Raw genomic sequence first — 27,286 nt, 5'->3', positions numbered from 1 at the left:
TTTACACATTACAGTAATGGAAATTCTTCTACAAAATAGGAGTTGTCAATGAGAAACTTCCTCAGTTGGTTATCAAATTTTATTTTGCTATCTGTCAGACATTTTATGTCACTGGGTAAGTGATCAAAAATTTTTGCTGCAGCGTTATGAACCCCTTCTTGTGCTAAAGACAATTCTATTTTGGAGTAACGAATGTCAATTTTCCTTCTGGTGTTGTAATTATGTACGTATTTGATCCTTTTGAACTGTAGTGGATTATTTACAATAAACTTCATGAGGGAATAAATATACTATGAAGCAGTAATCAGAATGCCAAACACCTTAAACAAATGTCTACCAGAGGATCATGTTTTTGCACAATGAAGACTTTCCTTCTTAAGGATGAGTTACCTCATAACATTATTCCATATGACATAACTGTACAAGTGTACATTTTTCTGCAAAAGGTCTTTTCTACTATTTACTAACCATTACTGACTCCCACAAAGGAACATTAATCTTTCCCAATTGTCTGTAGAATACAACAGAATGTAAAATACACTGTCCTGTAATGCGGTCAATCTTAGCCCTCACTGTCCTTAGGAAATCTACAGGAAGACAAGTGATGTGTATTGATTTTGTTGTTGTTAAGAATATTGCCCCTACTCTTTTAAGGCAATTACGGAAATTCCAGCACAGAAATAATAAACAGAAATGAGGAAAGACAACCATCTGTCTATAGCTGATTTGAGCATACAGAAATACCTAACAGTACTAATTGCTGAAAAGTATTTTTATCATTCCATAAAATTTCGGGTGTGCAGACACATAAATTCAGTTTCTTCTTCTACTATTTCAGCTGAATACCATCCAGCCATCTTCAGAGTGAGCCAAGGTGAATAACACTCTGGCACTTGATCTGTCCTTTTAACTCGAGGACCGAACCACTGCGTCTGCAACCAAAGATACACAAGGCGCCAGAGACGTTTATAGGCGGCAAAGAGGTGTAACATATGCATGGAAATTAAATCTATGGCTGCGCAGTTGATCCACACTGTGATATCTATGTGTCAAAGAGAGGTGTACCGTTGCAACGTCTTTACGATTTATTCACATAAATTGACAGGTTCCATGATTTGTCCAAGCTGAAGCTGCTATCTCTTAATTAAATTCATCTTCAACCGAATTTCAGTTCCTTCTTTCACTACTGAGTCTCAGAAAAATGAAGTCGAGGATAAAATTCCAACATTATCGCACACCATAGAGTGCCCAGTGTCAATACAGTGCTCTGCCACCAAAGATTTATTAGGTGGTAAGAGATGGGTGTACCTGCAGTGTTCTGTGCATCTCTCCTGGACTGTACATGTCGTCTGTTCAATGTACGAACGGCCGCGCTCACAGGGGATCTTATAAACCCCAGGATTCCAAAGCACCAAATCATCTTTTACGGAACCCAGGAATGCTGTGGTCTTTGGTGGAGGGCGAGAAATCACTTTCACTTTGTGTTTCCAGAAGATCCATCCTATTTTTGACAAAAGGCTTCCCACGTATGGCAGGAAAGTAAAGGATTTAAAACTTTCCGCGTCTTCTTCAGCTTTTCTTTTGCTCACTGTCGATTTCATTTGTAGTGCATTATGTATCTACTGCGGAGAGTAATCATTAGCTTCAAAAACTCTTCTCAGGTGTAGAAGCTCGTCCTCCAGACTGCTCATCAGCAATGACGTGTGCTCTGTGTACTAGAGTTCCAAGTACACTCATCGTCTGCAAAGGATGGTGCATGTAAATATAAATCCGTATGGGTCAGTTTTAGATACACTGCATGTCCCAAGGTGCCATCATCTTTGCGCCATACCAACACATCAGCACACATCCATCTTTTCTGATCATGAACTGAATTTGTCTGTAGATAGAATTCAGATGATTTAAAAATTCTTTTAGCTTGTCTTCACTATGGGGCCACACTACAAACATGTCTACATCTAACATCTAAATCCATACTCCGCAAGCCACCTGACGGTGTGTGGCGGAGGGTACCTTCAGTACCTCTATCGGTTCTCCCTTCTATTCCAGTCTCGTATTGTTCGTGGAAAGAAGGATTGTCGGTATGCCTCTGTGTGGGCTCTAATCTCTCTGATTTTATCCTCATGGTCTCTTCGCGAGATATACGTAGGAGGGAGCAATATACTGCTTGACTCTTCGGTGAAGGTATGTTCTCGAAACTTTGACAAAAGCCCGTACCGAGCTACTGAGCGTCTCTCCTGCAGAGTCTTCCACTGGAGTTTATCTATCATCTCCGTAACGCTTTCGCGATTACTAAATGATCCTGTAACGAAGCGCGCTGCTCTCCGTTGGATCTTCTCTCTGTCTCGTATCAACCCTATCTGGTACGGATCCCACACTGCTGAGCAGTATTCAAGCAGTGGGCGAACAAGCGTACTGTAACCTACTTCCTTTGTTTTCGGATTGCATTTCCTTAGGATTCTTCCAATGAATCTCAGTCTGGCATCTGCTTTACCGACAATCAACATTATATGATCATTCCATTTTAAATCACTCCTAATGCATACTCCCAGATAATTTATGGTATTAACTGCTTCCAGTTGCTGACCTGCTATTTTGTAGCTAAATGATAAAGGATCTATCTTTCTGTGTATTCGCAGCACATTACACTTGTCTACATTGAGATTCAGTTGCCATTCCCTGCACCATGCGTCAATTCGCTGCAGATCCTCCTGCATTTCAGTACAATTTTCCATTGTTACAACCTCTCGATACACCACAGCATCATCTGCAAAAAGCCTCAGTGAACTTCCGATGTCATCCACCAGGTCATTTATGTATATTGTGAATAGCAACGGTCCTATGACACTCCCCTGCGGCACACCTGAAATTACTCTTACTTCGGAAGACTTCTCTCCATTGAGAATAACATGCTGCGGCCTGTTATCTAGGAACTCCTCAATCCAATCACACAATTGGTCTGATAGTCCATATGCTCTTACTTTGTTCAATAATATGTTTGTTCAATAATAATGTCATCAACATACTTCCAAAACACTGTGGGCTTCAAGCTAGCAGATTCCAGCGCTTTCTCCTTGTAAGTCCTCCACAAAAAGTTGGCCACCAAGGGTGACAAAAGGACTACCCATCGCAACACCGTCCGTCTGTTCATTAAATTCATTACTTAATAAAAACCTAAAAAACAAAGATGATGTGACTTACCAAATGAAAGTGCTGGCAGGTCGACAGACACACAAACGAACACAAACATACACACAAAATTCAAGCTTTCGCAACAAACTGTTGCCTCATCAGGAAAGAGGGAAGGAGAGGGAAAGACGAAAGGATGTGGGTTTTAAGGGAGAGGGTAAGGAGTCATTCCAGTCCCGGGAGCGGAAAGACTTACCTTATGGGGAAAAAAGGACGGGTATACACTCGCACACACACACACATATCCATCCACACATATACAGACACAAGCAGACATGCTTGTGTCTGTATATGTGTGGATGGATATGTGTGTGTGTGTGCGAGTGTATACCCGTCCTTTTTTCCCCATAAGGTAAGTCTTTCCGCTCCCGGGACTGGAATGACTCCTTACCCTCTCCCTTAAAACCCACATCCTTTCGTCTTTCCCTCTCCTTCCCTCTTTCCTGATGAGGCAACAGTTTGTTGCGAAAGCTTGAATTTTGTGTGTATGTTTGTGTTCGTTTGTGTGTCTGTCGACCTGCCAGCACTTTCATTTGGTAAGTCACATCATCTTTGTTTTTTAGGTATATATTTCCTTCATGGAATGTTTCCTTCTATTATAACCTTACTTAATAAAAAATATGTTAAGGTCAAAACATGTTCAAATAAAGCTGAAATCTTTTTATCTTAAGTCTTTCCAATGAGAGACAATGATTCCGAAAGAGGATCCTTTGTGAACAACGACACTACATCGAGACTCACTAACATATGAGAATTATTCAGGTTGAGTGATTTCAGTTTGTCAATGAAGTCCACAGAGTTACATATTTGATGAGAGCATTTTCCCACCAGAGGCCTTAATAAAGAACATTAAGTGTTTGACACAATCATAGGTCAGAGAACCGATGTTGCTCACTATCAGACATAGAGGAACACCATTCTTGTGGATCTTTGTAAGTCCATAAAGCCTTGGAGGAATGGTACCACATGGTTTCATTCTTTGCACAACTTCTGGTAGAATGGGGGAGGCGATCAGAAGTGAAGCAGTCCTCCTTACCATCTGGTTGGTGGGGTCTTTATTGATCTTCCGGTATGTGCTGTCACTCAGTAAACTGTTCATTTATTCATGATAGTCATCACGAGACATTAAGACAGTGGCATTACCTTTATCAGCTGGAAGAACCACTGTCTCAGAATCCTGGTGAAGCTTATGTAGTGCAGCCCTCTCTGCCACAGGTATGTTACTCCTTCGTGGACAAGCCTTCATAATTGCTCGACAAGTTTTGTGTCTTACCTCTTCTGCTGATTCTGCAGAAAGAGGACGAACAGCTTCTTCAATGGCACTGATGAAAGCCAGTATTGTAAAATCTTTGGAGTTGGTGCAACTCTGTGGACTTCATTGACAAACTGAAATCACTCAACCTGAAAAATTCTGATATGTTAGTCAGTTTTGATGTAGTGTTCGTCGTTCACAAAGGTTCCTCTTACGGAATCATCGTCTCTCATTGGGAAGACTTTTGATAAAAAGATTTAGCTTTATTTGAACATGTTTTGACCTCTACATATTTTTTATTCAATAACGAATTTTATGAACAGGCAGTGTTGCCATAAGTAGTCCTTTGTCACCCTTGGTGGCCAACATTTTTATGGAGGACTTCGAGGAGAAAGTGCTGGAATCTGCTGGCTTGAAACCCAGTGTTTTGGAGGTATTCTGATGACACGTTTGTAATGTGGCCCCATGGTGAAGACAAGATAAACGAATTTTTAAATCATCTGAATTGTATCCACAGACAAATCAGTTCACGATGGAAATTGAAAAAGATGGATGCCTTCCATTTTTGGATGTGCTGGTACGGCGCAAAGGTGACGGCACTTTCGGACATGCAGTGTATCTAAAACCATCATTGCTGACGAGAGCAGTCTGGAGAATGTGCTTCTACACCTGAAAGGAGTTTTTGAAGCCAACGGGTACTCTCCACAGCAGATACGTAACGCACTACAAATGAAATCAGCTGTGAGCACAAGAAAAGCTGAAGAAGACACGGAAAGTTTTAAATCCATGGCTATCCTGCCATGCATGGGAAGCCTTTTGTCAAAAATAGGATGGATCCTCAGGAAACACAAAGTGAAAGTGATTTCTCGCCCTCCACCAAAAACTGCAGCATTCCTGGGTTCCGTTAAAGATGATTTGGTGCTTCGGAAGCCTGGGGTTTATAAGATCCCATGTGAGTGTGGCCGTTCATACATCAGACAGATGACATGTACAGTCCAGGAGAGATGCACAGAGCACTGCAGGTACACCTGTCTCTTACAACCTAATATATCTGCGGTGGCAGAGCACTGTATTGACACTGCACACACTATGGTTTGCGATAATGTCAAAATTTTATCCTTGACTTCATCTTTCTGGGACTCAGTAGTGAAAGAAGCAATTGAAATTCAGTTGGTGACAAATTTAATTAATAGAGATAGTGGCTTCAGCTTGGACAAATCATGGAATCTGTCAATTTCTGTAAATAAATCACGAAGATGTTGCAACGGTACAGCTCTCTGTGACACATCGATATCACTGTGTTGATCGACTGTGCAGGATATGTTACACCTCTTTGCCGCCTATCAACATCTCTGGTGCCTTGTATATCTTTGGCCACATACGCATTGGTTCGGTCCTCGAGTTAAAAGGACGGAGAAAGTGCTGGAGCATTAGTCACCTCGGCTCACTCTGAAGATGGCAGAATGGTATTCAGCCGAAATATTAGAAGAAACTAATTTATGTGGCTGCATGCCCTACACAGGGATATTTAGTGTATTCTTAGATTCCTTACTTAATACCAGTCCTTAAAACATTTTCAGTAGGTTTTCATGTAATAACTGGAACCCATGTTCAGGCTTCTGCCAGCTCAGGTTTCTCAGCATTTCCACACACTGCAATGCTCATGATATCAATAGACTCCACAGGCACCAACTTTACTGAATGATGCAAACGGAAACTATTTCCTCATGCATAGCTTCCATTTTCGCCATTCCTTGGACAAATTTCTTTTAGTCCCATCCCCACTCCCTAACCTGAGGGTGTGTTTAGGCTGCCACCTTGCTGCTTGCCAGCATGACACAGCAAAGATGAATCAACTTACTGAGCCTTTCCAGCCTATTTAATCAGTGCCGTCACTGCTTGCTATCATCCTCACTAAGCAATGGTATCAAGCTGGTTTGTGTTTCCCATGTGACCATTGCCACAGATCCTGAAACTTAAGCTGTGATTTCTGTTTCAAGGTCACTCCAGCAGTGCTATGTTTGACTTTGCTAGCACTTGACTTACTATGTTAACAGATGTAGTTTAACTACTTCCTACGAGCAGTGAGGCTGTAGCTTAAATGTATAAAGTCTCACAGCAAGATGGTATGTGCCACCAACGAGGTATCAGCAGCAAGGCTGCAGCACAAACATACTCTAACTGTTTCTCTCGTATCACTTTCCACTCTGCTACTCCCAGTACAAATCTTTTTCTTACCTACCCCTATCCCCCTCCCATTTCCATATTCTGTCACACCTCTCCACTTCTTTCTCTCGGTTTTTAATCACCTTTCACTCCTCATTTCACTATTTCCACTGATAGCCACCTGCTCCTCCCTTGCTATCATACCCCCAATCACCTCATCACACTCTCCTTGTCTATGTATCTAACATCTCCCAATTACCATAAGCCTCTCCTTTCTGACCGACCCTGTCAGCCTGAGCAATCATTCTAACAGTTAGTACCAAAGCAGCTGCAGATGGGTGCAGTTGTATCGTTAAAATGTGCACTTCCACTGGAAAAGTAATACAAGTTTAAAAGCTAGTAACTTCTTTGGGCTGTTACTCATTTCTATGGACCATGTGCCACTCATCCACACATGAGTATTCATCTTTCCTCATTTTTGTTTATTACTTTCTTATGTGTGTATCAATGCATCACAAGAGAAACAGAAGAGAACATATAACAGGGATGACCAAGAATTCTGCATGAATTCAGTGCTCTCACTCGCATGCAGAGTTCTGTTGCCTGGCTGCACACTCCCTCACTACCACACCATGCTGTCTGAAGGGGAAGAGGAACAAACTGTGAAAATTACACATTTAAATTTAGATGGCAATGCAACTGTGCAAGGAACACTGAACATCTTGAATCTAGCTTGGTTTACAGTCGCGGACAATTTTGCAGATTTTTGTCACTCAGTTTGCCAATGTAATCATGACTCAGTTTCATAATCAAAAATGCCTTTTGTGCACCTACATTAATAAAAACACTTCACATTTGCAGCCGTATTATGTAGATGTGGAAACTCTTTCCAAGGAAAACAATGTAGAAGTCCTGGACAGTTTTATTGTAAAAGAATTATTTTAAATGGGAACTGTATTGCAGATCGATCGGTTCCATCTGCACATGTACAGAAGGACTTTCAACTGAAACTGCAAACAGTCCCCAGAAAAGACTCAAAAACATATGTAAGATTGCCAGTGTTCTCAAAACATTTAATCATCATAACGATTTCTTCAGAATTTGTGCTTTGTTCACTATCAGTGAGCTCTGGGACATGGACAAGATTTTGTCAGAAGTAGCTCCTTCCACAACACAATTTTCTTTTTAATGCATCACCACCAAATCAGAAGTAAGTTTTTTCTCATCTTGCTTCATCTTACTGCAGTTAGTGCGCAGTCCAATCCATATAAATTGAAGTCAACAATCTGATCTGGATATTTTACGTCCCTGCCTTCCTTTATCCTTCAGAAACTCTACAATAGTGGGCCATAAATCAAAAAATCGTTCCAGGCATATACCTTGACTTTAACAATTTATTTAATTTATTTATTTCATTCGTGTTCTGTAGACCCATTAGCGATAAATCGCTTGGGTGTAGAACGTGTCATTTACATAGATTCGAGACATTTGTTTATATTAATACGTTGTACAATGAATAATATATTACATAGAAAAAATGTTTACAAGACTTGTTTTTTGTAAAAACTTACAATAGATCAAAATCAATTCACGTATTCTCATACATAAATTCGTCCAGTGAGTAAATGATTTTACTTAGAAGATACTGTTTAAGTTGATCTTTAAAAGTAGGTGGATCAATAACTGACATTTTCATTGCCTGAGGGAGAGCATTAAATATTTTTACGCAAGAGTAGTGTACTCCTTTTTGCACCATACTTAGATTCTTTTGCTCAAGATGTAGATCATTTTTTACCCTAGCATCATAGTTATGATACAGGCTGTTCATTTCAAAAAGGGAATGGTTTTTACACAAGAAACACATGAGAGAGAAAATGTACTGAGATACTGTTGTGAGTATTCTCAGTTCTTGGAAGAGTTTCCTGCAGGAATCCCTGTAATTGACACCACACAGAATCCTAATGACTCTTTTCTGGGCTATGAGGATTTTGTCTGCCTTTGGCTGGTTTCCTCAAAATATAATTCCATAGGCCATCAGGGCATGAAAATAACCAAAATAGGCAGCTTTCACAGTATTTAAGTCACTGAAGGAAGCAATCGCACGAATAGTGTAAATTGCTGAGCTTAGTTTTTTTATATAAGCAAGGAATGTGTAAGGACCAGTTTAGATTGCTATTAACAAGTAGGCCCAGGAACTTTGTTGACTCCACTATTGCTAAATTCCCATCATTGTATATAACATTAATCTCGCCTTCGATATTTTGACTTGTATGGAACTGAATCAATTGAGTTTTTTCAAAATTTAGTGATAACCCATTAGAGGTAAACCAGTTAAAGGTCTCCTGAAAAATTGCATTTAAAGTGATTTCAAGATTAGTATTTGTTGAATTGTCATCGTGTCATCAGCAAATAAAGTAAATTTTATCTTAGCCCTTGTACACATTGGAAGGTCATTTATGAAAATAAGGAAAAGCAGAGGACCCAGAATAGAGCCCTGTGGGACTCCACAGTTTATTGTGCCCAAGAAGAGGACACTGGCTCCCCATTAGTGTCATTTACCATGACTTTCTGTTTCCAGTCCTTTAAATAGGAGGCAAGCCACATCCCTGCTTCTCCAGTTAACCCATAAAATTCTGCCTTTCTCAGAAAAATCTCATGGTTCACACAATTGAACGCCATAGAAAGGTCACAAAAAATTCCAGTTGGAGACATTTTATTATTGATTGATTCAAGAATTGCATTCGTGAAAGAATATATTGCATCTTCTGTTGAGATGTTTTTCTGGAAACCGAATTGTCTTTTATTGAGAATATTGTATTTACTAAGATGTTCAAGAATCCTTCTGTGTACAAGTTTCCCGAGAATCTTGGAGAAACAAGTTAAGAGTGAAATAGGATTATAATTGGTTACTTCGTTTCTGTCACCCTTCTTGTACAATGGTTTCACCACTGCATATTTAAGTCTATCAGCGACAATTACTAGTCTCAGTGATTCATTAAAGATGTGGCACAGGACTTCACAAATGAAAATGCGTGTGTGTTTGAACACTTTGACGGAAATACCATCAATAACAGTTGAGTTTTTGTTTTTCATGGTCCTTATTAACAGTGACAGGAGGCATGCTAATCTGGGGTGTTGCACTAAGTCCACTTCTTTGTAAAAGATTCAGAGCCTCATTTATAGAACCATTACACCCTATTTTATCCACTGCAGTCAAAAAATGATTGTTGAAAATTTTTGCAACATTTTCACCTTTATCAATGATATTCCCATTATGTCTAACTTCAATATTTTCTGCATCATTTGAGTAACTACCAGTTTCTCTTTTAATAATACCTCAGATGGTTTTTATTTTGTTGCCAGAATTATCTATTTCTGATTTGATGAACATACTTTTTGCCTTTATCAGAACTTCATTTAAGATCTTGCAGTACCTTTTATAATGAGCTCTTATTTCAGGAACATTTGTATTTCTGAGAGAAACATAAAGCAGTCTTTTAGTCCTACATGATGTTTTTATTCCTTTTGTGAGCCACTGTTTGCTGGTATGGCTCTGGTACTTGTTCTTTGCAGTTCTTAGAGGGAAGACAGTTTCAAAGTGGCACATAAATTCATTTATAAATAGGTTAAATTTGTCATTGACTTTCAGTGCTCTATAAATTGGACTCCAGCCAATGAGTTGAAGATAACTGTTGAAGATCATGAGATTTTCCATTATTAATTACCCTAAATGACCTTTTACAGACTTTGTCCTTCTTGTGTGGGCATATATCATTGACAGCAATTGACCATCACGGTCTGAAAGACCATTTAGGACTTTATTTACTGTTGCATTGGTGTTTCTATTCTCATCAATGAAAATATTATCTATAAGACTTGAACAGTAGTTCGTAACCCTCGTGGGGGAAGTCTACCATGGGTGTTAGGTTGTATGTGTTTATATGTAGCAGGTCAGCTCTACTACTATCATAATCTAGAAAGTTAATGTTAAAGTCTCCTAAGACTACAGTATTTTTATTTTTTGAAAATATGTGGGATAGAAGAGATTCGAGTTGCTTACAGAACATACATTTCTTCTCTGATGGGGCCCTACACACTGTTACTACAATGAGTGACAGGGTCTTTGTGCTAATTTCTATACCACAAGCTTCAAAATGCTGATCAAAACAGTAGTTTGTGAGCTTGAGAGATCTATACATTATATTCTTTTTTACATATATAATTACAACACCCTTCTGCACACTGTTTCTGCAAAAGTGAGAGGCAATATGATAGCCATCTAGATTCAGCAGTAAAACAAAGGATATTGGCTTTATCAATAGTATTACTGTCACTAATATTCATTGTCAACAGTTCTGGTTTACTTCTTAGCTCCCTTATATTTTGACGGAAAATACACAGTATGTCACATTTAGTACTGGCTTTTTTGAGGAAGCGAGTAGCTAGGTTTCAAGATGGGTGAGTTTTTGCATGCGCTCGTTAGATAATTGATCTTTTGCTGAGTGTCATTTCTGACTGACTTATGTAAGTCATGGTTTTCCCCCTTTTTGTTGTGAAACCATAAAAAAAAATCTTGATTTAGTAGAGCAGGTTTCCTAGGCCTCAAGCTCCTCTTTTGATTGTAGACTGCTGCAGGCCTTGGTGACACTACAGTAGCTTTGATGGAGCACTGGGATCTAGTTGTTGATCCTGCTGCAGTTAATGTTAATGTTTCCGGTGCTGTAGTTGCTGTAGCTGGAGTTAATGACACTTCCACTGATGACGGAACAGTTGATGTAGTAGAAACTGAACTTGACAAATCATCTATGTCGATTTCTTTACTTTAATTGTTTCTCAATTTATCCGAAGTCACTGCAGTTGTACTACTCTGTGATCCTAGATTAGGCTCCACCATACATATTGCTATTGATGGATACTGTGATTCATTGAATTGATTTAGGTTTTCTAGTATTAAGTCACACAATCTAGATTTGCCACTGCTGCTCCTGTGCATACCATGTGTTGTGAAGTCTTCTCTTAGATTGGCAGCTTTAAGAAAGCTCACACTGCAGAACAGTTTGCACATTTTCTCAATTTTACGATTTGTAATTTCAATTTCTTTATTTACACAAGATGTTTTTGTTAGGTCATGTCGCTCAGGAATACTAACAATAGTTATTTTGAGTGCTGGAACACACTCTAGCATTTTCTTCAGATCTCTTATTGCATGTTTCGCTTCGTTTTCATATACATCATTTGCTCCAGCTATTATTATAAATGAGTTATTTGAACCCGAGTCTTTTTATTTATAGATATCTTTTGTAACAACATGCAGAGGTGCACCTGGTTTCACTAGACTTTCCATTTCTTCTTTCAGTATTTCAGCTAGCCCTCTTCCATGACTGTCTGAGAATAAGTAAATATTTTCTTGATTTACTTTCCTATTTTTAGCCATTATTTTTCCCCAGCAATAAAGTGTTCGCCTTATCACATTTGTTTCTAATATATAATCTAGTAGTACTTTTTTTGCTGCCAGAACGAGTTAAATGTTTCTCATCGAGACCTTTTGCCGTAAGGTATTCACGAGAATTCGCAATGACTGTCTCTTTTTGCACTACAGTACTGTCTGATAATACCTGATATCTATTACTTAATTTGATATGAAAATTATCTAGAAACTTTCACCTGATGAGCCTTTTTAGGTGTGTAGGACATGTTACAAAGCCGGTCAAAGTGAGTGTCCGCTGCTCTTACGTTCGCCGACTTGGTTTTTTCTACTGAGAAGGCATTTTTTAGTTTGTTTACTTCAGCTTTTAGCCAGCACACATCATACATTAATGTTGCAACAACACATTGTTCAATGCCTGCATCATATGCCATGAAAAGCTCGTTAATGGTGTTGCACTGATCACTACACAAACACGTTTCATTGATTGCAGTGTAATTTAAACTGAGTGCGACAATACAATTTGAATGAACCTACCGTTGAGCTGCTTCACACATACGGAGTCCCTGCGTTACATTTTCTCCACATACATAACACTTAACACCATTATTTTTGTAATTTGAACTGTAGTGATTTACCACTACACCAATATGTGACGCCATCTTGTTCTACCCACAAGTGTACTTTATATTCTTTGCACTAATACATCTCCATACTCTGTTTCATTCCATCAAAAACTGTCAAAACTGACAATATAATAATGCGTGCAACTTCAGAAAATATACTATCTGTGCCAGCAATGCTCCATGCCCACTAATTTACAAGAAAGTGCAATGAATCTCATAAAATTCTATAGCAACTTTGTGATACCTATCAATTATGACACTGTGTACTAGATATTGTGCATTCTCATCCTTTCCTTCTGTGATTCCCATTTATTTTTGAAGGCTGAGACAGTAAATCGGTAGAATGCCTAGTTGTGTGCAAACGTCTCACTTGGTCTATAAACTTCCCTTATACCATGAATAAATAATGAATGGTAAACAGCACTAGCCATGTTTCTGTGAAACTAAAGAAAGCCGTACAGACCCCAAAATGTCACACTAAATGCTGGAAGTGCCGTATCGCACCGAGCTACTAAATGGACTGTGGCACTGTACTGAGCAAAGTTGAGACATGCCAAGCCTCTAACTGCAGGCATGGAGCATGTTGTGCAAGTGTGAAGATTTGCACACAATGGCTGACCATGTCACATAGAACAGCAATGGGGAACCACCCCACCTGTTGTAATTACTCTCTTGTTAATAATTATTTCCTCCACCTATTTTTTAAGTTTCATCTAGTTGCTTGCATAGTGCACATACAATAGCTGCCCGAATCTTTTAAAACATTAATCAGACAGATTCATGTAGGTTTATTATTCAGGCTATAGTTTTCAATATGCAGATCCCAACAGTGCATTTAGTTTTGCTGGAAATTATGTTAAGTAATTGATAACAGAAATCATCATTACAGCATATAATAGTGATGAGCTAATATGTTATCTTGGACATGCTGACACTACTCATTAGAAAGACCAGCATCAAGACTTAACAGAAAAACATTTCAGGTTTACTGAAACTTAGTAGCTTACTACGTAATTAATATTAAATTTCATACACACCCAAAATTTCTATTGCAGATTTAGCCACTATTCTCACTGAATTCCAGCTTTGACCTCTATACTTCCATTGCTCTAATTTTCCTGGGCTTAATGACAGCCTTCACTAATTAAGAATTTTCATTAATTAACATGAATGATGTTAAGTCTAAATATGGCTATTGTACTTTTAATTAGGGAATTCACAGCACAGACATGCTAAATAGTTCCATCAACTTTTTTTTACTTTGTTAAATGATCATCTACTACATAAACATAATTAGTGCCCAAGTATGTAACTCAGTTCAACTAGACAAATCTAACCTAGCAGTTTTTCAAATGAACATGTATTTCCCAAAATAATATTTTCATGCACAAGTCTTTATATTGCCCACCCCATCTCAAAAACCACAGCCTGCAACCTATAAGCACGTATAAGATCCAGGTAAGGAGTGTGCTGAAATCCATGGTTAGTGATCAAAATGTTAACCCTTCCACAGAAGTTTGTGGCTACCCATTACTGTGTTAAAGCCTACATAGCAAGTTTGAGTTCGTTCAGTGCACTGTTAACATTTTGGTGAAAGACTGCCTTCTATATTACTATTATCTATCTATGCGTGTGACTCATGTAGTGTATTAATGCCATACATGAATAATACTATCTGCAATGAACCTTTGGTGTCAACATGTGAGTAACTTTGATTCCAGATTAATATTTCAACATTATGGCTGACTAGTACAATAATGATATAATGTAGAAAAAAGTGAGAATTACATCAAAATGTTGAAAGTTGCTGCAATCGAGCTACAGCAGCCTATTACCAATGTAAGCTGCTTAAAAATGTTATCAGGAAGGCAAAGACTATGTGGTACACAAATAGAATAGCCAATTCACAGGTTAGAATTAAAACCATATTGTCAGTCATGAAGGAAGTGTCTGGTCAGCAACACAAGGTTGAAAACACAAAGTCAGCATGTAATAAAAATTTTTCTTTTACTGGTAAGTCAGATATATGTCACTTTCTGAATGTAGATGGTGAATTAAATAAAATCTTAGTTTCCACAGGGAATCATAACACACTTGGAAAATGCTTTACTCCTTTGTGATACTGACATAAAAAGCATAAAAAGCTTAACAACCAATGAAATTCAGTTTAAGAGAAGCCTAAAGGACTTATTGGTGGCCAACTCCTCCTACTCCATTGATGAATCTCTTAGTAAAACCAACTGATTTGTATATAAGTACAACATAACTTCTGCACAATTTCAGTGCAGTAATGTGTTCATTGAAAATAAGTATTACAGTAGTTGTATTACATGTTTATTACCTTATAAATAAATAAAACACTTTTTTATTTTAAATTCAGTCCATTAGTATTTGTAAAATGACTCTTAGTGTTCATTAAAAAATGACGATCATTCCACTTGGGACCTGTGGTATGGTACATTAGCTTATTTGTTTTAGTTGTAAATATTTGTCATGTATTGTTGTTTTTCTGACATGTTCCACATCCTGGAGGACCTCCTCACTACGGATCAATTGGAATGAAAGTAAATCTAATCTAATCATGGGGGAGATTGAGTCAACAATTAAATCACTGAAGACCAAGGATTCTCATGGCTGTGATGGTGTATCTAACACAATACAGAAGTACTGTCTTGCATATGTTAGCCTTGTGCTTAGACATTTTTAATTTTTCCTTTAGCAACGGTCAGTTTCCTGAATGATTATAGTACTCAGTAGTAAAAGCCGGTTTATGAACAGAGAGAAAGGGATAATAGAGAGAATTTTAGATTTATTTCTATGCCGTCAGTATTTGCTGAAGTTGCAGGAAAGGCTGTGTGTGTAAGGATAATTGATCATATTGTTTTATTTCACTTCATCTCACATAATTTGCTGTCCGATGTACAGTTTGGGTTTAGAAGTAGTTTAACAAATGAAAACGCATTATTTTCTTCTCTCTGTGAAGTACTGGATGGATGAAACAAATGGTTTAGAACACTAGGCATCTTTTTATTTAACTAAGGCATTTGACTATGTTATCGTAAAATATTGCTGCAGAAGTTGGACCATTGTGGAATAAGGGGAGTAGCTCACAATTTGTGCACCTCTTACTTTAAGAATAGCCAGAAGAAGGTCATTCTCTACAGTAATCAAAATGGCTATGTTGCGGGATCCACATGGGGCATGCCCCAGGGATCAGTGCTGAGCCACTCCTGTTGCTTATTTATATTAATGATATACCTTCTAGTATTACAGTTGATTTTAAAATATTTCTGTTTGCTGATGACAGTAGTTTGGTGGTAAAGCATGTGTGTAACACGGGCACTGTTTCAAATAGCGCAGTTCAAGACAGATTCATGGCTTGTAGAAATTAAGTAACGCAAATTCACAGTAAGACTCAGTTTTTACAGTTTATAACACACAACTGAACAAAACCTAACGTCTTAATTATACAGAATGGGAGTATTATTAGTGAGACTGAACAGCTCAAATTTCTAGGTACTCAGGGGAAAAAAAAAACAGTAAACTTTTGTGGAAAGCCCATGTTCAGGATCTTGTTCACTAAAAGTAGAATACTTTGCATATTTTCATTCGCTTATGACATATGGTATTACATTTTGGGGTAGCACTTTCCAGTCTCAAAAGGAATTTTTGGCGCAGAATCAGACAGTTCGGGCAATGAGGGTTGTACCACTTTGCAAACCTCTTGTCGACCCCCATTCATTAACCTAGGTATTCAGCCACATCCCCCCCCCCCCCCAAAAAAAAAACCTTGACAGTAATCCACACACTTTCAAATCTAGCCTTAAGAGTTACCTTATGGGTCACTGTTCGTTATTCTATCCAGGAGTTCCTTGAAAAATTGAACTGATTCCTGTGTTACATAGTTGACTGCGTTTACATAAACTTACAGCTTGACATCTTTTCCGGATTCATAAACATTTTATTTTATCTGTTATTACATTTCTGTTGTAATTTCATGTAGTGACACATTCAATGACCATGGAGATTTGCTCCTCAATTTCGTCCTACAGAACTAGATATGTAAAATAATAAATAAATAAAAGTTAGCTTACTTGTGACATTTATCAAGAGTTTTAGTGAACTGATTGCTTACATAAACTGAAGCCACACTGTGAATAGTCTGCCACTGCCATACTCATGGGTAGTAAGATGGTGTCTGCAAGTATAACCCATAACTGGAACTGGTCATCAGACAGTTTGCAGTGACAATAAATGTAGGAAAAGCCTCATTGATTAAAAGTTGGCTGGTGTACATTATTAGAATATTTCCTGTTACACCAGTTCCGCAGCAATTCAACAAACTTTGGGCGAGAGACAGAGCAGAACAGGGGTTTGCAGGTACACAAACACCAGATAATTTTAAAATACACAATTTCTTAGTTTCTTCCAAAACTTTTCATGAATGTCAGCAGATTTTCACAGCTGCTCACTACAACTGAGGGAAAAACTGTAAAGCAGAACATGGCCAACAATGTCAGCTGCTTCGTGCTACAGTTCTTAGCTGCTAGATACAGCTACAATGATTTTAAGTAGTAGTTTCAAATTTCTTTGATTTCCAAACTTATGTCCTCTTTACTTCCTTCCTGAAGGAAGCAAGTACTGAAACTACTATGTTCCTCACTTCAACATTTATAATGTTGAGCACTTCAGCATTTACTTTCCAGGAATCACTTTTTTGTTTTGCGTTTGTTGATCCTTAAAAGCATCTGTATTTTTCTTTTAGCAACATTACATTCTCTTCTGAATACAATCAATGTCAGGTACACAACTGACTTTCAGTAATAACGTCTGTCCATTCACTAAAAACAAGACCACTGAAGTTAATACTTACAGTGCTGTTCACTTCTGAGGCCAGTGTCAAGTTTTGTACATACAAAGAACTAAATGGATACTAAATTCTCTACTACATTTGTCAATTAACTGTCTTGACATTGAGAACCCACTCCTGAGTCCCTGTATTATGTACGAACCCAAACTGCTCTGTTGGTATTATCTTATCAAAGTAGGGTCTATGTAATTATGTATGACATTTAGAAGAATCTTATTGGTACGTGAAATAATTCTGTATTTTTTCACAACACTGCATCCAGTGTGTGTGTGTGTGTGTGTGTGTGTGTGTGTGTGTGTGTGTGTGTGTGTGTGTGTGTGTGTGTGTAGGGGGGGGGGGCGTTCTTTCCCATGAAGAAGGCCTTCTGACAGAAAGCTTACGTGTTTAGCAGTCTCCTTGTTGTGCCTGCCTGCAACTCAATATTTTCATTACATGGTGAGTAGCAAACTACCCTTTTCGTAATACCATCATTATCAAGGCAGTTGGAAAGAGGCTCATAAAACTCATCCAGCTCTTCATCAACTGCTAAAGTTGGTGCATTTAACTTGACAGGGCTGTAGTCTGTTCAAAATTACTTTAGGATTGACACCTACAACTGAACTAGTAGGAGGTAGCCCATGCAGGAGGCACGGACCGCATTCCACCAATTTCACGATATCTATAGCCGCAACAAGCACTCTAAGTTGCCAAACCTTTGCCCCACCACCACAGCACTTCCCACTTGCATTGTGTCCTAGATTCAGGTAGTTTACTATCCTGTGTGACCGATGCATCCTGTGATTTTGTTTGTTTTCATTTTTACTGTTGGAATACTTATTTTATTTATTGTAACAGTAGTTTGTTGTGTGGTACTGAACAGCCAGCAGTAGTTCACTGAAAGTTGTGACTGGAAAAGTTCCATGTCGTTTTCTGACCAGGGGATTGTCATACGAGCTCACTCTAAAGTAATGGTTGTGTTTTACATGCCTCCTTTAAGAAAAAAAACTTAATGGTGGCCCACTGCTCTCCATTACAAATTTAATCCACAGTACTGCCGCAGCCCTGAACATAAGCAAGAGCTCGCATAGGCCGTGTTGCTAAATGACAAATATGACTACCCAGCTCCAGGATTTTAAAGCACTCCCTATCTGCTATGAAACCCAGTCCAGCACACAGTTTCAATCTACCGGGAACTCAGAAATTTGATGTATAATAGTGCAAACTGCCGCTAAAATTAAATTCCATTATAAATCAACACTGCAGTTATTACAATACTACCTGTGCAAAATGCAACTAACCTTGTTGTAGTTACGTGCCAAGTCCAACATATCCTGCACTGTTGATTCATTGAGCTTGCAGTGCTCAGAGTAGTCAGCTAGCATAAGGCCATCCATCCAAGATTTTTTATGCAGGTTCAAAAGCATCTTTTGCTCCAATTCATTCTTGCGATAATTAATGCTGATAGAGTAATAGTGCCTATTCAGTCCATGTATGAGAGCCTGCAAATGACAAATACACACATAAACACAATATCTAAAACATTTAACTTCTGGCTGGATTACAAGGTGCCAAACCTCAGAAAGGTGGAGGCGGGCGGGCGAGGGGGACGGGGGGGGGGGGTGAGGGTGAAGGGTGAAGGGAGAGGGGGATGGGGGGGTGAGGGTGAATGGAGAGGGGGACGGGGGGTGTGAGGGTGAATGGAGGGGGACGGGGGGTGTGTGGGTGAATGGGGAGGGGGACGGGGGGGGTGTGGGTGAAGGGGGAGGGGGACGGGGGGTGAAGGGGGAGGGGGACGGGGGTGTGTGGGTAAAGGGGGAGGGGGACGGGGGTGTGTGGGTAAAGGGGGAGGGGGACGGGGGTGTGTGGGTAAAGGGGGAGGGGGACGGGGGTGTGTGGGTAAAGGGGGAGGGGGACGGGGGTGTGTGGGTAAAGGGGGAGGGGGACGGGGGTGTGTGGGTAAAGGGGGAGGGGGACGGGGGGGGGGGGGGGTGTGGGTAAAGGGGGAGGGGGACGGGGGGGGGGGGGTGTGGGTAAAGGGGGAGGGGGACGGGGGGGTGTGGGTAAAGGGGGAGGGGGACGGGGGGGGGGTGTGGGAAAAGGGGGAGGGGGACGGGGGGGGGGGTGTGGGAAAAGGGGGAGGGGGACGGGGGGGGTGGGTAAAGGTGGAGGGGGACGGGGGGGGGTGGGTGGGTAAAGGGGGAGGGGGACGGGGGGGGTGGGTGGGTAAAGGGGGAGGGGGGGGTAAAGGGGAAGGGGGACGGGGGTGTGTGGGTGAAGGGGGACGGGGGTGTGTGGGTGAAGGGAGAGGGGGACGGGGTGTGTGGGTGAAGGGAGAGGGGGACGGGGTGTGTGGGTGAAGGGAGAGGGGGACGGGGTGTGTGGGTGAAGGGAGAGGGGGACGGGGGGTGTGGGGGGGGGGGGGGGGGGGTGAAGGGGGAGGGGGACGGGGGGTGTGTGTGAAGGGGGAGGGGGACGGGGGGTGTGTGTGAAGGGGGAGGGGGACGGGGGGTGTGGGTGAAGGGGGAGGGGGACGGGGGGTGTGGGTGAAGGGGGAGGGGGACGGGGGGTGTGTGGGTGAAGGGGGAGGGGGACGGGGGGTGTGTGGGTGAAGGGGGAGGGGGACGGGGGGTGTGTGGGTGAAGGGGGAGGGGGACGGGGGGTGTGTGGGTGAAGGGGGAGGGGGACGGGGGGTGTGTGGGTGAAGGGAGAGGGGGCCCGGGGGGTGTGTGGGTGAAGGGAGAGGGGGACGGGGGGTGGTGGTGAAGGGAGAGGGGGACGGGGGGGGGGGTGAAGGGAGAGGGGGACGGGGGGGGTGGGTGAAGGGAGAGGGGGACGGGGGGGGGTGGGTGAAGGGAGAGGGGTACGGGGGGGGTGGGTGAAGGGAGAGGGGGACGGGGTGGCTGGGTGACGGGAGAGGGGGACGGGGTGGCTGGGTGACGGGAGAGGGGGACGGGGTGGCTGGGTGACGGGAGAGGGGGACGGGGTGGCTGGGTGACGGGAGAGGGGGACGGGGTGGCTGGGTGACGGGAGAGGGGGACGGGGTGGCTGGGTGACGGGAGAGGGGGACGGGGTGGCTGGGTGACGGGAGAGGGGGACGGGGTGGCTGGGTGACGGGAGAGGGGGACGGGGTGGCTGGGTGACGGGAGAGGGGGACGGGGTGGCTGGGTGACGGGAGAGGGGGACGGGGTGGCTGGGTGACGGGAGAGGGGGACGGGGTGGCTGGGTGACGGGAGAGGGGGACGGGGTGGCTGGGTGACGGGAGAGGGGGACGGGGTGGCTGGGTGACGGGAGAGGGGGACGGGGTGGCTGGGTGACGGGAGAGGGGGACGGGGTGGCTGGGTGACGGGAGAGGGGGACGGGGTGGCTGGGTGACGGGAGAGGGGGACGGGGTGGCTGGGTGACGGGAGAGGGGGACGGGGTGGCTGGGTGACGGGAGAGGGGGACGGGGTGGCTGGGTGACGGGAGAGGGGGACGGGGTGGCTGGGTGACGGGAGAGGGGGACGGGGTGGCTGGGTGACGGGAGAGGGGGACGGGGTGGCTGGGTGACGGGAGAGGGGGACGGGGTGGCTGGGTGACGGGAGAGGGGGACGGGGTGGCTGGGTGACGGGAGAGGGGGACGGGGTGGCTGGGTGACGGGAGAGGGGGACGGGGTGGCTGGGTGACGGGAGAGGGGGACGGGGTGGCTGGGTGACGGGAGAGGGGGACGGGGTGGCTGGGTGACGGGAGAGGGGGACGGGGTGGCTGGGTGACGGGAGAGGGGGACGGGGTGGCTGGGTGACGGGAGAGGGGGACGGGGTGGCTGGGTGACGGGAGAGGGGGACGGGGTGGCTGGGTGACGGGAGAGGGGGACGGGGTGGCTGGGTGACGGGAGGGGGGGACGGGGTGGCTGGGTGACGGGAGGGGGGGACGGGGTGGCTGGGTGACGGGAGGGGGGGACGGGGTGGCTGGGTGACGGGAGGGGGGGACGGGGTGGCTGGGTGACGGGAGGGGGGGACGGGGTGGCTGGGTGACGGGAGGGGGGGACGGGGTGGCTGGGTGACGGGAGAGGGGGGACGGGGTGGCTGGGTGACGGGAGAGGGGGACGGGGTGGCTGGGTGACGGGAGAGGGGGACGGGGTGGCTGGGTGACGGGAGAGGGGGACGGGGTGGCTGGGTGACGGGAGAGGGGGACGGGGTGGCTGGGTGACGGGAGAGGGGGACGGGGTGGCTGGGTGACGGGAGAGGGGGACGGGGTGGCTGGGTGACGGGAGAGGGGGACGGGGTGGCTGGGTGACGGGAGAGGGGGACGGGGTGGCTGGGTGAAGGGAGAGGGGGACGGGGTGGCTGGGTGAAGGGAGAGGGGGACGGGGTGGCTGGGTGAAGGGAGAGGGGGACGGGGTGGCTGGGTGAAGGGAGAGGGGGACGGGGTGGCTGGGTGAAGGGAGAGGGGGACGTGGTGGCTGGGTGAAGGGAGAGTGGGACGTGGTGGCTGGGTGAAGGGAGAGGGGGACGGGGTGGCTGGGTGAAGGGAGAGGGGGACGGGGTGGCTGGGTGAAGGGAGAGGGGGACGGGGTGGCTGGGTGAAGGGAGAGGGGGACGGGGTGGCTGGGTGAAGGAGAGGGGGACGGGGTGGCTGGGTGAAGGGAGAGGGGGACGGGGTGGCTGGGTGAAGGGAGAGGGGGACGGGGTGGCTGGGTGAAGGGAGAGGGGGACGGGGTGGCTGGGTGAAGGGAGAGGGGGACGGGGTGGCTGGGTGAAGGGAGAGGGGGACGGGGTGGCTGGGTGAAGGGAGAGGGGGACGGGGTGGCTGGGTGAAGGGAGAGGGGGACGGGGTGGCTGGGTGAAGGGAGAGGGGGACGGGGTGGCTGGGTGAAGGGAGAGGGGGACGGGGTGGCTGGGTGAAGGGAGAGGGGGACGGGGTGGCTGGGTGAAGGGAGAGGGGGACGGGGTGGCTGGGTGAAGGGAGAGGGGGACGGGGTGGCTGGGTGAAGGGAGAGGGGGACGGGGTGGCTGGGTGAAGGGAGAGGGGGACGGGGTGGCTGGGTGAAGGGAGAGGGGGACGGGGCGGCTGGGTGAAGGGAGAGGGGGACGGGGCGGCTGGGTGAAGGGAGAGGGGGACGGGGCGGCTGGGTGAAGGGAGAGGGGGACGGGGCGGCTGGGTGAAGGGAGAGGGGGACGGGGCGGCTGGGTGAAGGGAGAGGGGGACGGGGCGGCTGGGTGAAGGGAGAGGGGGACGGGGCGGCTGGGTGAAGGGAGAGGGGGACGGGGCGGCTGGGTGAAGGGAGAGGGGGACGGGGCGGCTGGGTGAAGGGAGAGGGGGACGGGGCGGCTGGGTGAAGGGAGAGGGGGACGGGGCGGCTGGGTGAAGGGAGAGGGGGACGGGGCGGCTGGGTGAAGGGAGAGGGGGACGGGGCGGCTGGGTGAAGGGAGAGGGGGACGGGGCGGCTGGGTGAAGGGAGAGGGGGACGGGGCGGCTGGGTGAAGGGAGAGGGGGACGGGGCGGCTGGGTGAAGGGAGAGGGGGACGGGGCGGCTGGGTGAAGGGAGAGGGGGACGGGGCGGCTGGGTGAAGGGAGAGGGGGACGGGGCGGCTGGGTGAAGGGAGAGGGGGACGGGGCGGCTGGGTGAAGGGAGAGGGGGACGGGGCGGCTGGGTGAAGGGAGAGGGGGACGGGGCGGCTGGGTGAAGGGAGAGGGGGACGGGGCGGCTGGGTGAAGGGAGAGGGGGACGGGGCGGCTGGGTGAAGGGAGAGGGGGACGGGGCGGCTGGGTGAAGGGAGAGGGGGACGGGGCGGCTGGGTGAAGGGAGAGGGGGACGGGGCGGCTGGGTGAAGGGAGAGGGGGACGGGGCGGCTGGGTGAAGGGAGAGGGGGACGGGGCGGCTGGGTGAAGGGAGAGGGGGACGGGGCGGCTGGGTGAAGGGAGAGGGGGACGGGGCGGCTGGGTGAAGGGAGAGGGGGACGGGGCGGCTGGGTGAAGGGAGAGGGGGACGGGGCGGCTGGGTGAAGGGAGAGGGGGACGGGGCGGCTGGGTGAAGGGAGAGGGGGACGGGGCGGCTGGGTGAAGGGAGAGGGGGACGGGGCGGCTGGGTGAAGGGAGAGGGGGACGGGGCGGCTGGGTGAAGGGAGAGGGGGACGGGGCGGCTGGGTGAAGGGAGAGGGGGACGGGGCGGCTGGGTGAAGGGAGAGGGGGACGGGGCGGCTGGGTGAAGGGAGAGGGGGACGGGGCGGCTGGGTGAAGGGAGAGGGGGACGGGGCGGCTGGGTGAAGGGAGAGGGGGACGGGGCGGCTGGGTGAAGGGAGAGGGGGACGGGGTGGCTGGGTGAAGGGAGAGGGGGGCGGCGCGGCTGGGTGCAGGGAGAGGGGGACGGGGCGGCTGGGTGAAGGGAGAGGGGGACGGGGCGGCTGGGTGAAGGGAGAGGGGGACGGGGTGGCTGGGTGAAGGGAGAGGGGGACGGGGTGGCTGGGTGAAGGGAGAGGGGGACGGGGGGAGGTGAGGGAGGGAGAGAGGAACAGGGGGTTGGTTGGTTTTGGGGTTTGATGGGGGCTAAACATCAAGGTCATCAGTTCCCTGTTCCAAACAGACATACTTGTAAAAGGCCTATGCAGTAAAAGCGGAACCTCTGCACCGAGACGGACAGAGGGGTGAGGGAGGGAGGGACAGAGAGGGAAGAACAGGGAGGGGAATGGTGCAGCACTGTAACTCTCATTTTAAACACTAAAAAATAACAAAATCTAGTTTTATACACAGGGTAGTCTGAATGAGTCAGAAAAGCTTGTGACTGCTGAGTCTTTGACTCGGGGTCTATCCTCACTACCATGTCATGTCAAACTGTTGTCTCACTCGTGTTCATTTACAGGAAAGCAAACTAGAAATATTTGGCAACACCACCTCAGGTGAGACGATTGAATTTGTGTGCACAATGGTTCAATAGGCTATCTTCAATGCTAATTAGCTTTGAACAGCACAATGCCCAGAATTTTTCTTAAAAATTATTTTTGCATAATCTACACTGTAATACCCTTTCTAGTTTTTAGACAAGGCGAGCATGGAAGAAAATTGATACCACTCTTATTTACACACAAATAGACATTTTTATCTTTTACCGTGATGGTCTAGCAGGTAGAGCACTGGTCTCTAGAGCCCCTGGGTTCAATTCCAGATAGAAGTGGTGATTCTTCCTCTTTCCAGCCCTTCCAGGATGGCTGATCAGCCTGCCATCTAATGAGTACCTGGGATCTTGAGGTGAGGCTCCCTTACTAAAGGGGTTGCACTATGGACTATCCTTATATCTTTTAAATTTGAATGTGTACCAGTCAAAAAGACACTAAACTTTTACTGCACTGTGAGGGTACACTTTGGTGGTGGCAACTTCATAACGAATTTTGTAATAAACCAGTTTGGGCATGCTGTATCTTAGATCATCCAGTTGAGAATTACCTCACTCCCCTAATTTTCCTTTACAGTACATCAAGACAAGTTATTTCCAATCACTGCTGGCCTTAATTTTTCAGACTTAATGTGACTCAACTTTCAAATTTGTTCCCTCCTGTTACTAAAATTACCACCCCAGGTACTGAACATTATTCCATTATTATTCTAAAAAGTTTTTTTTATATCCTTTTGGCAGCATTTGATCTTCAGTATATATAAAGTATATTTATTTCAGAATAATTTTCATATTTTTTGTGGAAGTTTCTTTACTTTAACTAGTTCCAGACCTACTGTTTACCATAGCTGTGTTAAGTCTAAAACAGTCTCACCTGTACCGAAGGCTTCTGGAGATGACCAAGATTTGATGTTGTCTGGCGAGGTTCTTGTCCCAGGACCATCATATTAGGATTGATAAGTCGAAATGCATCAATCACAACTTTACCTGTAGCAAACAATTTTATTCTATGTATTACAAACAATTCTGCAAATTCTATTGTTGCATTCCATCCGGATTTTCCATTGTTTGATTCTGCAAATTCATTTTGGCTTCTTTATCAGCCATCTGCCTGCACCGATTCTGACCATGTGCACTCAATGACATGAAACTCGACTAAACAAGTTCTGAAACATATGCCAAATGCCTGCACTTTTGCACCCTATTTCACTTTATCTAGATTATGAGCTAATAATGAGCCTTTACTGCAGACTGATATTTTGATAGGGTCTTACTAGATAGTACTACCATTTGCAAAAGATAAAACTTGATCATATTTAACTGCAGCAACTGCGAAAATTGAGATTGCAACTAATACTATCCACACACACACACACACACACACACACACACACACAAAAGGATTTAACTATTACATGCTTTTGGAGACAGTGGCTCCTTCTTCTGGCAGACAAGTTGAAGCGGATGGAAGATATAGGGGTGAAGGAAAAGGACTGGAGAGGTTTAGGAAAAGGGGTACATTTCAGCAAAGTCACTCCAGAACCCCGGGTCACGGAACACCTACCGGATGGGATGAGAAGGAAAGTCTTTCCTTCTCATCCCATCCAGTAAGTCTCCCCTGACCTAGGGTTCTGGATGACTTCTGAACTGTACCCTTTACTCTACACCTCCCCAGTCCTTCTCCTTCACACCTCCCCTCTTCCTTCCCCTTCAACTCCTCTGCCAGAAAAAGCAGCCACTAGCTTGAAATAGTTAAATCCTTCTGTGTGTGTTCCCCTGCTGCCACTTGGTGAATAGATTTTTTATCTATCCATTTATATTTTGTTATCAATATTTATTATCTTCGTTATTACACACATTTAGTCATTAATATCTAAAATAGTGGTCTCCTGTATACTTGTCCCATGTACACCAGATACACTATTGGTACACATACAGCATTTGTGCCTGTTAACAAATATTCAATCCAGTCACAAATCTAATTACAAGTATCATATGAACCTAAGTACATTACAGTCATCAATGTGTTACTGAATCTTAAACTTTACAGAACTCCAGTAACACCAAATGAACCTTGTTACCTCACACCTGTGTGTGAAAAGTGTGAGTTTATGATCCATGTTTTAGGAAACCATGTCGATTTCCACTTTGAACTCAATATATTAAAATATACTGTTTTAATTACATATTTAAGATAGATGACATCAACTCTGTTTGATTAATACACTTCCTTTTTTTTGTAGACAGGGAGAGTGACCTATACCCTTATTACTGCTAGAAACCTATCCCTTAGCAAGAGATTTATGAAAAATTTTGGTCAGATCTCTAGATATCTTGGCATGGTTTCAAAGGAGCTCTGGAGGTTTGCTGCTTGCTACTTACTTAAGCTGATTCTCACAACCATTACAATAAATTTCATTATAAAAGACAGCCCTGTTCTGCATCTTCATTTCTACTAAAAACCAAAAGGCACTGATATCTGATCTTACTCTGGATGTCTTGCTAAGAAAAGTATTGAATAGTTATAACACCTCTCCTCCAGACAGTGACATGCCCATACTTCAGAGGCACCTGTGACAACACTTAGTATTGCTCAATGGCCAGGAAGGTGTCTGGCCCCTTGCTGCCACCACAGGCAAGCAAACTTTATCCTTCAAAACATACACTACAATATGAAAGAATATTTAAAGGCACAATTTGACCTCAAGAGTTTCTGTTTCAGTGTCCAGACAATTATTTCTGTGAACACTGACAGCATTATCATATGATAGTAGTTTCTTGAAAATAACACATTTTTTCCAAATAATTGCATGCTATAAGACAATATGTATTGCAATATCAATTTAAGATTACTTTACTTTGGCTCACAATAAAAATTAATAATGATTCTATTCAAATTTTACCCCATGTACGC

The 27,286-nt window shown here is 44.9% G+C and overlaps 1 protein-coding gene across 2 annotated transcripts in view; it reads right to left on the bottom strand.

Moving 5' to 3' along the window:
* LOC126162778 (26S proteasome non-ATPase regulatory subunit 14) overlaps positions 1–27,286 on the bottom strand; it is a 37,483-nt gene that overhangs the window by 3,093 nt on the left and 7,104 nt on the right. For both annotated transcript variants that reach the window (XM_049919488.1, XM_049919487.1), the window contains exons 4-5: positions 25,247–25,359; positions 18,806–19,006 (exon numbers count right to left, since the gene is read on the bottom strand). In XM_049919488.1, coding sequence (XP_049775445.1) covers positions 18,806–19,006; positions 25,247–25,359 — 314 coding nt within the window. The remainder of the gene's footprint in view (positions 1–18,805; positions 19,007–25,246; positions 25,360–27,286) is intronic.

This window comes from Schistocerca cancellata, chromosome 2 (assembly GCF_023864275.1).
Source record: "Schistocerca cancellata isolate TAMUIC-IGC-003103 chromosome 2, iqSchCanc2.1, whole genome shotgun sequence".
Lineage (NCBI taxonomy): Eukaryota > Metazoa > Arthropoda > Insecta > Orthoptera > Acrididae > Schistocerca > Schistocerca cancellata.
The sequence above is the reverse complement of the archived record's forward strand: the minus strand, read 5'-3'. Positions and strand labels throughout refer to the sequence as shown.